General features: G+C 54.9%; 1 protein-coding gene across 14 annotated transcripts in view; it reads right to left on the reverse strand.

Moving 5' to 3' along the window:
• SZT2 (SZT2 subunit of KICSTOR complex) overlaps positions 1–13,347 on the reverse strand; it is a 60,569-nt gene that overhangs the window by 6,326 nt on the left and 40,896 nt on the right. For 7 of the 14 annotated variants that reach the window (XR_007506872.1, XR_007506871.1, XM_049807234.1 and 4 more), the window contains 18 exons: positions 12,123–12,311; positions 11,802–11,999; positions 11,270–11,439; positions 10,918–11,084; positions 10,375–10,472; positions 9,369–9,501; positions 9,127–9,254; positions 8,703–8,833; positions 8,004–8,186; positions 7,276–7,546; positions 6,968–7,047; positions 6,494–6,619; positions 4,577–4,782; positions 4,361–4,454; positions 3,360–3,440; positions 2,874–2,948; positions 1,735–1,800; positions 270–483 (listed from right to left, as the gene is read on the reverse strand). Coding sequence is in view for 10 of the 14 variants with exons in the window: in XM_049807234.1 (XP_049663191.1) it covers positions 270–483; positions 1,735–1,800; positions 2,874–2,948; positions 3,360–3,440; positions 4,361–4,454; positions 4,577–4,782; positions 6,494–6,619; positions 6,968–7,047; positions 7,276–7,546; positions 8,004–8,186; positions 8,703–8,833; positions 9,127–9,254; positions 9,369–9,501; positions 10,375–10,472; positions 10,918–11,084; positions 11,270–11,439; positions 11,802–11,999; positions 12,123–12,311 (2,610 nt within the window). In the remaining 4 variants the exon portion in view is untranslated. Of the gene's footprint in view, positions 1–269; positions 484–1,734; positions 1,801–2,873; positions 2,949–3,359; positions 3,441–4,360; positions 4,455–4,576; positions 4,783–6,493; positions 6,620–6,948; positions 7,048–7,275; positions 7,547–8,003; positions 8,187–8,702; positions 8,834–9,126; positions 9,255–9,368; positions 9,502–10,374; positions 10,473–10,917; positions 11,085–11,269; positions 11,440–11,801; positions 12,000–12,122; positions 12,312–13,347 lie in introns of those variants that run through there. The other 7 variants (XM_049807243.1, XM_049807238.1, XM_049807236.1 and 4 more) reach the window with 6 other exon arrangements.

Raw genomic sequence — 13,347 nt, forward strand, 5'->3', positions numbered from 1 at the left:
TGTCACAAGAGATGGTCAGTGCCTCTCTCACCTGGGCAGAGCAGTGTCCTACAAACTACTCTGGGGGACAGAGCTCTAGAGCAACCCACCTCCCTTCCACAACAGGGCAGCAAGGACTTCCCCTGGAGCTGGGCCCCTCCTGTCACCCTCTCTCTGCCATTCCCCTGGGTACTCCAAAGGTCAGGTTTATTTGTAAAGCACTTGGAAACCTTTTGCCAAGTTATAGGCTGGTGATCAACCCCAGACTAATCACATGTTGAGCTACACACCTTGGAAAACGTGGTTGCGGCCAAATTTGGGGATGTCGGGGTGGTGGGCAATGAAATCCTCCAGGAAGCTGGTGAGATGGTAGCCCTGGCGGAGAGTCATGTGGGAACCCAGCAGATAATGGTGGACTATACGCAAGTGGAAGTCGTAGCTGAATGAATGCACGTGCATGAGGTCCCGCACCTTGTCACACTCCTCCGTGAAGAGCATAGAGAGCTGCAGAGGGACAGGGAGTCAAGGCAGGAATGTTACCAGGCACCTCATACCCTCCTGCAAAGCCCTGCTGACAGCAAGACATGGCAGAGCCAGTGCAGCCACCCCTGCCCCGACACCAGAGCAGGATGCAGCCAAGAAGCTGTGTGCCCAGTGCAAATAGCAGACCTGCAGGCCTGGCCCCAAGGGATTCAGCTTGGTGGCTCCTTCCACAACTGACCCCGCTCCAGATCTCCAGCAGCAGCACAGACTGATGGGCACTGACTCCCTTTTGGCATGAGGTTTACCCCCTCCTTGAGCTGAAAGCCACATGGCTGTGAAGGAGGATACAGCCTCCTTTCAGCAAAGTGCTGCTCTGACTGCCTAGTCCCTGAGCGGGTACAGGACACACCAGGGCTGGATCCCCAGCAAGTTCTGGATTTACAGGCAAAGAGTGACTCCCTGAACGTCCCTTGAGAGCAGGAGGCAACATAGGGGCCTGCGGGGATTGGATGGACCCAGAGACGGACAACAGCAGAGTTGCTAATGCCCTGTACTCAGTAACTAGCAGGAACCCAGGCTGGCTGCTGAGAAGCCAGATCCAGTGGTGGTTGGTGCATCACAGCTGTGCCTGGAGATGATCCCTCCGGCACACGGCCATCACCTCTGCACAGCGCGCTGGTTCTTCACCGAGGCAGCACCAGCATACACACACTCACCCCAGCCATGCTCCCAGCACAACTGCAGCTACTGTGCCAGGGGACAGTGATAGTGAAGGCCTCAGCCTTGCCCTTATGCCAGGAGCTCACAGTTTTAACGTCTTTTGGCTCTCTGACACCTTTGGGCAGTTGACCCACACCATAATCCCTTGGTTTAAGGAGGCAAGCAGGGAAAACCAGCAGGCAGGAGGCATTGGCAGGAGAACAGGCTGCTCTTGCTCTCTGCACCACCTGCATTTCTGCTGCCATGAGCCAGATGGCAACCCGCACAGCCAGGATGAGCCCAGAGAGGAGCCTATAGCTCTGCCCCAGGAAAGGCAGGGTGAAGAGCAAGAAACAGAAGGCGCTGCCCCCATGCCAGCACCTGGGGCCCACCCCATCCTCCTCCCAAGCTGTGCTGCCCAGTGCTACAGAAGGCACTGGCACAGGACGCAAGAGGCAGCTCCCAAAGCTGAACACTGGGGCAGGAAGGGTGGAAGCACAGCCGGTGGGAAGTTCAGCCCTGCACTGGCAGGTCCTGCTGTGCTCAGCATGGCACTGGGAGGAGAGGACATACCGCAGACTCAGAGACGGAGCTGGGTCCCATGCAGCTCTTGCTGCGAGCTCTGGCTGTAAGAGTGCCCTGATGGAGAGAGATGCACAGCCAGTGGGAAGAGGGACAAGGCATTGCCCAGCCTTGTTCCTGCATCCAGCCTGTCCTGCACAGGCCCAGCGTTGGACTAGGGAAGAGAAGGGGCTGAGGAGCTCAGCTGCCCTGCATGGGGGAACTCTGGGCTAGTCCCAACATGTGGGAAGGCTGGCCAGGTGCCCGTAGCAAGCCCCACACCTCTTGCCTGCTGCTCCCAGGATCATCCCCTCCCGCTGCAAAAGCAGGCAAAGTCTTTTCCCAAGTCAGCCAGGGAGAGCCTGGATGTTCCCTGCAATGCCCGCTGCAGCCTGGTAACCCTGCCCTGTGCATACGTGGGCTTCCCAGGAAAGGCTCAGCAAACCCTCAGGCGAGGTCCTGGCAGGCTCTAAGCTTAGGAGACCAGTCTTGGCATATATAAGATGCAGCCTTGCTACACAGCCATCTTGGAAAGGACAGTATGGTCATGCATGCTTCCTGCCTCAGACAGGCTGGGGCTAGCCAGCCTCTAGGCAGCCACCCAGTGCCCTGGGGACAGGCAGGAGACACCCTGACACACCAAAAGAGAAGGGAGCAGGCAACCCCATGGTGTTGTAGAGCAAGGCACAGAGGTATCAAGAACCAGGGCTCATGGTGCAGAAAGTGATCTCCTCTGGCAAAGGGTAGCTAACCATGTTCACAGATCCCTGTTCCCATTCCTTGCTGTTCCAAGGGAAGCAGAGAGCTTCTGGCTTTCCATGCACTGACTTTGCCTGGAGCAGTCATCTTTGCCAGAATTGCTCCTATTCCTTCCCAGTCTGCTCTGTCTTGCTCCCCAAGCTAGGATAAAAGTCATCCTCTTGCCAAACATCCTACCTCCCTTCACTGTACTCCAGATCTGCTCAAGCAACATGCCATGGAGGGCACGTGGCTGCAGAAGGCTCTATGCAGTTCTGCTTTTCCATGAGGAGGGAGCAGAGCTCTCCAGAATTTGCTACACCTGAAATGCCCACTCTGTCCCAGAGATCGCTGCCTCCCCCAAAGCATTCCCTGACCCTGAGGTGCACCAGCTGTGCCTGCAAAACCATTACCTGGGAATTCACAGACTGGCCCATGGGGATCCGCGAGCACTCCAGCGCATACTGCTTCACACAGAAGTAATAGCCCTGGAGGAGAGAGCACATGAGCATAGCACAGGCCTTGGGCCTCTCCGGGGAAGGAGAACAGCCCCTACGCTTCACCCTCTGGGCTGGGTCCCAGACACTCTTGCTCCATGTTTTGTCTCCCCTCCTGTCTGAACCAAGCCAGCACAGCCAACACGTGGTTGAGCACAGAGTACCCTACCTGGTATTGAGCCTTTGCATATTTTATTAGCCCCCCTCCAGGCAACTCTTACCGCTCTGAGCCCTGCAGAACCATACCTAGCTGATCCACAGCTACAGGACCATGGGAGAGGCAGGACAAGAAATGAAGAATCACAGGTCCCTGCTGCACTCCTCCTCGTCACTCGCTTTGTCACCTCTGAAGACTGTCCCTGAACCCCCAGAGATCATACTTTGTTTATTGTTCTTTCTTACCTGGAAAGCCAACTCCATCAGTACAATCCCACCTGGAAGAGCTCTCTGTAGATGATAGGTGGCAACAGCAGGGCTTGTGCTCTGGGAAGAAAAGGACAAAGTTCAAGAAGCTCCCTGGCATAGGAAAGCAGCCCGCACACCAGGGTGCGAGGCAGCCGCAAGGCTTTGGCAGAGGTGGAAACAGAGGAGCCTCATCAACTGAGCACCCTCACTGGAGGAAGGAGAACAGACATGCCAGAGCTGACTGTGAAAAGAATTCTAACCTAAAAACCAGCCTTTGAGAGAGCACACCAGGCACCCTGCTCCCTTTGCCTCCTGCTTACTCAGGACAGGGTGTCTCTAGAGTTTGAGGACACTGTGCTGATTATGTGAGCTTTCATTTGATGGTGTCTAGATGTTGTATCAAATAAGACAGCAAGGAGTCAATCCTTTTCCAGGTTAGCTGCGATTTGGTAGAGCTCTGTCCTGTTCCTCCCTAGTTGCCGCTTCTTTAGAAACGAGGAACCTCAGCCTGCTCTCACAGTAGATCCGTTCCAAGTTTATCTTCTCTGACATCTTCAACTTCAGCATTCATCTTACTCTAACTAAAGATCCTTCTCTGCCAGAGTTGCCCTTAACCATAGACACTGAGTCTTCTCTGACTGGTAAACCTCCAGAATCACAACCAAAGGCAGCTGTCCTGGCCCCAGGTCACCCTGTTCCAATTCTGAGACCCCTCCAAGCTGTTGCCATCATTTTGAGATTTGCCCTGGCTCCATCCAGTTCCAGGAAGGGGCTCCAAGGGCTGCAGGAAGACATGCAGGAGGGCAAGGAGGTCTCATCTGACCCAAGATCCCAAAGATGGTGCTGATCTAGACAGACATTTTTCCAGCTTTAGTGCTTTCTCTGCCCTCTTGCATCCTTTCTGCCTGAAACTGATTCAAAAGCCAACCAGGAGAACTGCCCCACTCCACAGCCAGACTTCTATCCCAGTTCCACCCCTCTAAGAGACATGCACTCACCTTTGGACTCCCTTCTGCTTTTGGCTTCGTGTAGGAAAAGGACCCTCTCCCCTCCACACCCATTGCTGCCAGAGCTCGGATCCGGCTGGTGCTACTGGAAATGACAGCAGAGACAGCCTTGAGCAGGCGAGCCAACATCTCCTGTTGTGTTAAACCAGGGCATAGCTCAGTGTGTTGGCTGTTCTCCAACACCAGGGTTCCCAGAACGTCACTGACCTGCGAGTGGTGGGTGAGGGTGGCCGGACCTGGACCAGAATGAAGCCCATACTCTGCAGGTACTGGATGTATTGCTGCAAGAAGGCATTGCACATCTCCTGCAGCCAGGGTTCCTCCTTCACCTTGCAGGGCAGCGCTTCTGCCGAGTCACAGCTGTGGCTGCGGTCTCTCCCTGAAGCTGTAGAGTCATTTGAGCGGTGGCGCTTCTGGAAGAGAAAATAATTTCCTACAGAGCCCTGCTGTGACTGGCCCCAGCAGGTGACACTTGCTGGGACACCACCAGATGCCCTGGCTGAGCAGAAGGCAAAACTCCCCTTGCCAGAGAGCACTAACAGCTAGTTCCCTAAACACTGTCCTAGTGCACGTGCTGAAACACAAGATCCAAGATTTACCCAGCCATGGACTGACCTAACAGGACTGCAAGAGACTGCAGGAAAAGGTGCCCTGGCAGAAAGGGAAAATTCACATCTACCCCCACAGAATGGCTTCTACAACTGGTTCACACAAGGCTCAACAGAGCTTCAGCTCCTACTGCCATGGCAAGAGTCCAATCCCCTTATGAATCCTGCTGAATTCTCAAGATTTACTAGTAGTTCAGTAGCACTGAATAGGAATAGTGTTTCCTTTTAACTATTTCCAGTTCTCCTTTTGATGTCTTGAATACTCCTTGTCTTTGTGCTGTGAGAGACTGAGGTTTCTTTTCTTGATCTCTCTACCTCAAGCCGGTGGCTCTTTTACAGATTTCTATCTGACCTTTCATTCACCTACCCAGGAGCAGTCTCTTTACCTGGGGTCTCTCCTGCTACTCTCTGACCTTCTCTGAGTCTCTCTAGTTCAGTGCCTTTGTCAGAAGATGCTTGGTCTCACACTTACTGTCCAGATGAAGACATTAACATGCTAATATTTTAGAAACGTATTGGAATATTACCAATAATACTAACGCCTGTTTCTGATGTACCCTACATGGTTTTTCTTTTGTATCCAACTGTTCACAAATTGAAGAAATCCACTGAGCTGTCTGGTCTGTACAGGCTCTGCAGTTAATGTACAATACAGGAGAAGTTCAAATTTCTCTCTACATTGTGCTCTGTTTTACTGGGAAGCAGGTCCCAGCTCCCACAATACCTCTCATTTCACAGGCTACTTGAGCTCCTTGCAGTCTTTTTCTGTTCTGACCAATCTGAACAGCCATAGAGCATTGCAAAGCTTGCCATCTCGTATGTACTGCAAAAAATGATCCGATACAGAACCCAATTCGCAACCTTGAAACCCCTGCTGCCAGGCTCTTCAAATTCAATAACCAATTTTGCTCTGTTCCAAAAACAAAGTGAAGTTTTCATTCTGTGATGATACTTTTCCTTTTGCTTGCAAGTGCTCAATTTCTGTAGCAACCTCTGCTTAAAGACCCTGTCAGAATCCTTTTGACATTTAGATAAGTTACAACAGCCTGTCCTTCCCTTCTGACACGCTTACAGACTGTGAACAGCCGGTATGGAATCTGCACCGGTTAGTCTGTCAGGTTGCAACCTGCTCAGGATTCAGCTGGTTTGCTTTAAATTGTTCCAGCTATTTGCTGGGTCCAGGCAAGGTTTACCCAGTCTGGCTGCTGAATGCATAAAGGGGAGCTTTGCTTCCCCAACAGATCACTACCAGACAGCGCTCTCTGACGGCTTCACTAGACTCAGCCCTGAACTCCCCGAATAGAAAACGGAAGTCAGTCTTCCCCAGGGATGGTGCGGCTGCAGGAGAAAGGCTATAAGGATCCAAGGATTTTCTCAGTCTCCATCTCACAGGGTGCAAATTCATACTCTAAAGCAGGGGTGAGCTCAGAGCAGCCCTGTCTTGGGAAAAGATTGCAAAGCCATCCTTTGCCCCACTTCACAAAGCCCAACCCCACTGGCACTTGCTGACACTCACCTTCCCCTCTACCTTGCCCTGCTGGTCAGTCTGGATCTGCTGCCGGAAGGCTGGGTCAAAGAGCAAAGGAGTAGCACAGTAGTGAACCAGGCGTGAGGACTGCTTCAGGGTCTCCAGGTCTGCCAGCTGCACAGCACAAGAGGAACACAGTTACAGCACACTACCCTCATCAAGCCTAGGAACAGGCTGTCCACAGCGCTGCATGGCTGCTCAAATGGAGATCAAGCTCTCGAGGGAACCCCCTGCTTTACAGCCTTTCCAGTGCTGGGCAGCAAGGCCCCATGCCTAAGTGTGTTGTTAGAGCCCAGTAACTCCAGAAGTTCAAGCAGAGTGCACTGCTCCACTGCCAAACACCATCCCCAACATACACCCTGCTCTGAGCTCCAGTGCTCCCCTTTGCCATAGAGGAGCTGGTGCTACCAGTGCACTGTAAGAAGGCCCAGCCTGCCACCCACCCACTTGGGTTGCGCTCACACTGATAGGCATGTTGGACTGCGCCGATCTCTGCTGCCAGGTAACAAAGAGATTTTCAATCTTCATCTGCTTCTCCAGTTCTGGGGGAAAGAAAGCAGCCACAAGAGTATCAAGTCACAGCCCCAAGTATTGCCACTCCCCTTCACTCCCACCCTACACAGGCCATAAACCATTCCCTCACAGCACCCTGACAGGAGGAGCCGAGAACCGTCCCCTCTGCCAGAACTCTTGTTCTGCTCTTTCTGAGCTCCTTTTCCAGGAGTGAGATGATTAGACAGGCTTCTGTGACATCAGGCCCCTTGCTTTACCTTTCCTCTCCATGCTCTTGATTTCCAGGAACTGAGCCCCATGCCAAGACACAGGGTCAAAAGGTCCCAAGTCAGGCCCGTGGGGTATGCGCTTGACAGTGGTAACATCCCGCAGAGCTTCATCAAAGGGCACCACATCAGGATGGAAGTGCAGAGATGGCAGGCTGCGGGCAGAGCTGCTCAGTCGGCCTTGTTCCTTGCTAGGTGGGGGACTGGAGCTCCGGATCAGTGCATCCACCTCCAAAGTGGAGTTCAGGAAAGGATTTGGCTCCTAAGCAAGCAGACACAGCCATAAAAGCCTCCTTACTGCCAGCCTTGGAGCAAGGACCCACAAGAACAGAGAAAACCCTGTTTTGGCCATCTGCAGACCTCTCTGTCAGCCTTCTCCATCACCAGTCCCAAGGACAGAAAACCTTGGCCTAGCATGGCCCTAATGTGCAGTGGGAAGCCCATTCCCCAGCCTCCTCCACCCTAAATAATCCAGTCACAAATAAGTGCTGCCAGCAGCAGGACCTGGCTTCTTCTCCCACCTCTGGCTGCCTCCAAGAGTAGACAGCACCAGCCTAGCTGGACACAGCCACAGTCGGACACATGAGCACCTGGGAATACCTTGCCAGCTGGCACACAAAAGCACAGAAGCGCACATACTGCAACCTTACTCAGACCCCTGAACTGCCAAGGCCCTTCCTGAAGGGGAAAGGACTGCCCTGCCTGGCAGGGTGCCCTACCTGCTTGCTGTCCTCATGCCATGGTGTGTCCATGAAGCAGTGGTGGTGGAAGAGTCCAAGCTTCTGGCTGAGCAGGCAGTGCACAATGTGGGACCGAGCATTCTGCCACTGCAGCAGGCGAGTAAGGGAGCAGTTCAGGTTGGCCCCCAGGTCTGGGGACCAGTTATAAGTGTAGAGTGTCAGCTGGAGAGAGAGAAGGGGGAGAAAGGCTGAAGGACCTGCTCAGAGAGGGCCTGCATGGTGACACAGGTGGCCAGAGGTGCTCTGGGTGGTACTTGCTACAGCTGCAGCCACTTTCAGATGACAAGGCTGGGACAGGGAGAGTGGCAACAGCTCATTCACAGCCCCCCTGTTAACAGCCACAGCAGTGGTGGTGGTACTTGCACTGGCAGCACAAGTGCCCAGCCTGATGTGGACTGTGCTGTGGGTAGGAAAAGGGCAATTATAGTCCACAGTGGGGCAGCTGAAGTCAGAGACAGCAAGGGCTGTTGCCCCCCAGCACTCCCCAGAGCACTGCAGGGAATCCCCAGCTCTGCTTGTGGCACAAGCAGAGACATCCTGCACAGCTGCTTTGGAAGGCTCCTGCCTAGGGAAGGCTGGTTGCCTGCAGATGCACTCTTCTTCCCCTCTTTCTAGCCCTGGGCCAGTTGGGAACAGCCTGGCTTGTGGGAGACAACATCACACAGGCATCGTTGCTACCTTTTTGTCAATGATCTCCATGAAGAGGAACCTTTGCCGAGGTGCCAGGTCTCGTCCAGCAAGGCTAGGATCACAGCCTCTCTCTGCTGAGCTGAATTCCATGGCCTCAAAGCGCTGGAGCCCTTTGTGAGCTGGAAGAAGCCAGAGTTATGACCCTCAGTACCAGTTCATCCCGCTCTTACATCCCATGTGCCATTAAAGCTGCATGACAGGATGTTTTGCCACAGTACTTGCTCAGCTTGTCTTGAAATAAGCAGTTATAAGCAGATTTGAGAACAAGGTCTCAGGAGCCAAGAAGAGACAACCCACTGCCCACCTCTGGGAACAAGCAGTCTGTCCCAGCAAAGAGGGGAACCCTGCTCATACATCTCCCACCCCAAAAGCCCCCAGCACACAGTCCCATGGACCCTGGCCAGGCACTCACCCTGTTCTGTGCTGCAACGCCACTGCTGGAAGTTGCGTCCCAGCAGGATGAAGTGTCTGACGGCTGCAGGGCGAGGGCTGGCGCTCTGGCCAGGCTTATAGGGCAGGAAGGCAGTGCCCTGATTGCAGCTGCAAAGAAGAGCACCAAAGGTGGCTGACAAGTAGAGCCATGGAAGTAGAGGCTGGCACAGCTGACTGGCATTTGCTGGTGCCAAACAGCCCCCTGTGAACAGTGTAACTCACCAGATCTGCTCAAACACCTTGACAGTGGTGTCGCTCGCCAGGGCAGTGACCAGGCTCACCACTTCCACCAGGATGGAGGACAAGAGGAAACGAGACACAATCTCCACTGAGCACTGCTGCACCGAAGGGCACCCTGCACGGACAAGTACTACTGTAGGAAAAGGTGCCAAGCTGCCCCAGAGCCAAGCCCTGTCTACCTGGGGAGTGGGGAGGGCTAAGAGAGCCCCATTGCAGGCCTGCTGCCCAGAGCAGGCCAAGTTCCTGCCTTGCCAGGGACAGAGGTAGGCAAAGCCGGAGAACAAGGACTTTATATGGAGGAGGAGAAGACAAAGGCTGAACAAAAAACTGGTTTCAGGCTCTGGCTGGAAGCAGGGCCTGGACCAAACCCTGAGCACAGCACTTTATTCCCCCGCCTATTCCTTGCTCCCTGACCTACTCCTTACCAGTGAACTCTTCCTGGGCAGCAGGAGGTGCAAGAGGATGAAGAAACACTGAACTGAGAGGTGTCCAGAAAGCGGCAACAGGGCAACCACGCAGACCCAAATCCCACCATGTGAAGGGCATCCCTCCTTGCTGCCTGCCTCCTCCTCTTGCTCCCTCCAAGACTGAGGGTCTCCCATGCAACTTCACTGCTCCAGAGTGTGTCACAGAGGCTCAGATTCTACCTGCTACATCTGGGAGCCTTATCATTACTGTAGCTGCCGTTGGAGTTCAGTCTTTCCAGTGCAGTTGCAGCCAAGTCCAGCAAGCCCTAGACTTGCAGCATGGCAGATACAACCACAGGCCTTAGCAGGTTTGTTCAGATGCACACAGACACATGCTGGGACTCCTGCCACAGCTTTGCAATGCTGATGCTGGCCCTTAAGACTGAGGGGACTCTGATGAGGTTTGGGGGCAGGGTGCGTAACTAGCTAGAGATCAGCAAGGGATGAAGGCAGATGGCTTGGTGTCATATGAGGACTTGTCCTTGCAGCTCCAGGGAGGAGCTGGGGCCTGAAACACGTACCCAGGTGGTTCATGAATGCCATCCACTGCTGGCAAGTTTGATTGAAGAGTGGGTGCATGGTACCTACATCCCCTTCTTCCAACTGGCAGGCTCGGCGCCTGGGAAGAGGAAAGGGAAGCAGTTGTACCAGATCAAAGTCAACAGCAACGAAGGCACAAGTCCGCAATGGTCTCTCCCCACCCAGCTTCAGAGCAGAGCCTGGCAAGCCCCCTTTTTGGGTTGTTACAGCCCTTGAGTGTGGTCCCTCTAGGTCAGTAGCCATAGGGGTGTCAGGTGTTGTGCAGGGCCCCACCACGCAGGGGAGGGATCTCTGGCAGGGAGATCTAGCAGTGCTCCCAGCAGCGCTGCAGCAATAAGGATTGAGGGGTTTTGTGTGGAAGGCAGCTCCCCTAACTGGCTGTGTAAGGAAGAAACTGCCAGGAAAGGCGATGTGGTCGAGGGTTAAGGTGCAGATAGAGCAAGCAGGATGTTGGGCTGCGGAGCACTGTGCAGCAGACAGAGGGGAACAACACCCTGGCTGCCTGGCCTGCAGGCTGTGCTTGCCTCTGTGCCTGTTCCAGTTCAGCTGTGGCTGTGGCCCGATCCTGGCTCAGATGCTGCTTGACACTCTCAGTCTTGTGCCGCCGCCTCGTGCGAGCCTCTTCTGGCCTCTCCAGCACAATGTCATCAGTAGTCTTGGGGCTGCCCAGCTCCGAAGACTCTGCCTTGCTCTAGGGAGAAGGGGGTAAGTTGATGCTGTGCACATGCACAGCCCAGCAAGCACCCTGATCTCAAAGTCCCCACTACCAGCCTGGCCTCCCAACCCCAGCCAGATGCCTCCTCTTAATTCCTCCCGGCCTGACACACCATCAGGACCTACAGGCCCCGCTCCCCACTGGTCCCTCAGCAACATTACCAGCATGTCCCAGAAGCTGCGGCGTCCCAGCTTGCTTGTGGGTGTCACTGGCTCCCCAGAGCTGGACGAAGGGGCAGAGGTGAAGTGCAAGGGTGGAGGACAGCTCCTGCCAGCCCCACCAGTGGCCAGGGCCAGGCCCTTGGTCTCTGACATGGTCCTCCTTAGGCCTCCTGTGGAGACAGAGCGAATCAGACTCTCCAGAGCTTCCCACTGCAACACTGCTGGTGTCCCCGTGTACCCCACTGTGGCTGGCCAGAGCCAAGCTGGAGAGAAGGGAGAGAGCCCTCAGCAACACCCAGCAAAGTAAATTCAGTCTTGGTGAGCAGATAGACCTTTACATACCTCTTCCAGCCCCCATTTCTATAATGATCCTTCCCTGAGACATCACACAGCACAGCTTGCAGAGGGGAGAGTGACTTCCTCCCAGCCCCCTCAGCCCCAGTGCCCCCAGCAGAGCCAAGCTCCCACAGGCCAAGCGGGAGCAGCAAGGCTGGCTGGGGGTTTGGAATGGGCATCCTGGTCAGGCTCTCACCTGCAGAGCTCAGCTCCTCCAGGTCTGCAGCACCCAGGGGGCTGGTGGCCTCCACACAGAGTGGGGCTGGCAGCACGAGGAACTCCATGACGGCGTCGCAAAGAGCATGGCGCAGGGCCCCACGCAGCTTCTCCGACAGCTGCAGCAGGCTGATGTTGCCCTTCTCCCAGATATCCAGGCGCACCAGCATGCAGGGCTCTGCAGGGAAAGGGCAGTCCTGCATGGCTCTGCACACCCACCTTTGCCAGCCCTCCCTCCTAGGTGCCCCAGGGGACGTGGAGACAGCAAGGAATTGGTAACTTGTGGCTTGTTTCACTCTACCTGAATGCGGGGTGCTGGTCTCTGGCTGGTGCCTGCTGACTGCGGTGAGGCTTTCAAAGTCGGCATCCTGCAGCAGGCCCACGATGGGTGAGGAGGAAGGCATCTTCAGAGGGTCAGGCCTCTCCCCATGGGGCAGTGAGGTGGGGCTGCCATGCTCATCCACAAACGTCAGTGCAATACACGCGATTCCTGCCGGGGAGAGCCCAAGACAGCCTCTATCAGCCCCTGTACTTCTACAAGCCCTGCGTACAGCCTGCCACCCCGCACCTGGGACCATCATGTCACCACTTGGGTTGCACAGTGCCACGTGGCAGGCAGGGCCCACAGGAGGGGATGCAGCCAGGGGAGCAGAGGCTAGCTGTGCCTGTGGGGAGCCAGGGTAAGAAGCATGGTGTTTGGCACAGGGTGTCCCCATCACCCCGAGAGTCTCTCTCTTGCAGTGCCACAGCAGCTTTTGCCTTACCCTGCAGGAGCTTCCAGGGTTGTCCAGCCCCATATGCAAGGGGAAAAGTATCTCCATTTGCCCCAGGAGGGCCTTTATGCAGAGAGATCCAGGATGGGGCTTACCATCCCTATCCTCTTACGGGACAGAATACAGAGCCCAGACACTCTCCAGCAGCCCTCTCCAGGCTATAAAAGACCTCAAGTCCCTGCAGAGGAAGACTGTATACATGACACCCTGTTGCAGATTGCACTCACAGCTCCCTCCTCACTGTACATCCATACAACATCAGGTACCTTCCCCATGCGCTCCAACGAGCAGGACTGGGACCAAAGCAGGTTGACACCTAGTATTAGCCTGGATTTGATACAGAGTAAAATTCAGGCCCTGCCTGTAGCCTCTCTACATTGAGCCCTACACACACATAATGGGACGGTTCAGAGGTGCAGAGTAGCAGCATGGTGCTTGTTTCAGAGCCCACATGCTGCATGCCCTGGGCCACACAGAAGGAGAAGCCCTGCTATGGACCAGACCAGAAACAGGAGCTCAATCTCCACAGCCCAGCTTGATAGCCAGGACACCAGGGAAGCAGCAGCACAGATGCAGCTGTGAGGTCCAAACCACACACTGTAACCCTAGGTGTAACCCTAGATACCACTCCCTTTCAAAGCCCCTTGACCAACTAACCCAGCACTCAGGTGACTGGATGGCAAAGCTGCCCCAACACTGCCAAAGGGTGATGCGTCCAGATGCAAACAACCTCAGCACCACAGCATTTCTGAG

This window comes from Accipiter gentilis, chromosome 8 (assembly GCF_929443795.1).
Source record: "Accipiter gentilis chromosome 8, bAccGen1.1, whole genome shotgun sequence".
Classification (NCBI taxonomy): domain Eukaryota; kingdom Metazoa; phylum Chordata; class Aves; order Accipitriformes; family Accipitridae; genus Astur; species Astur gentilis.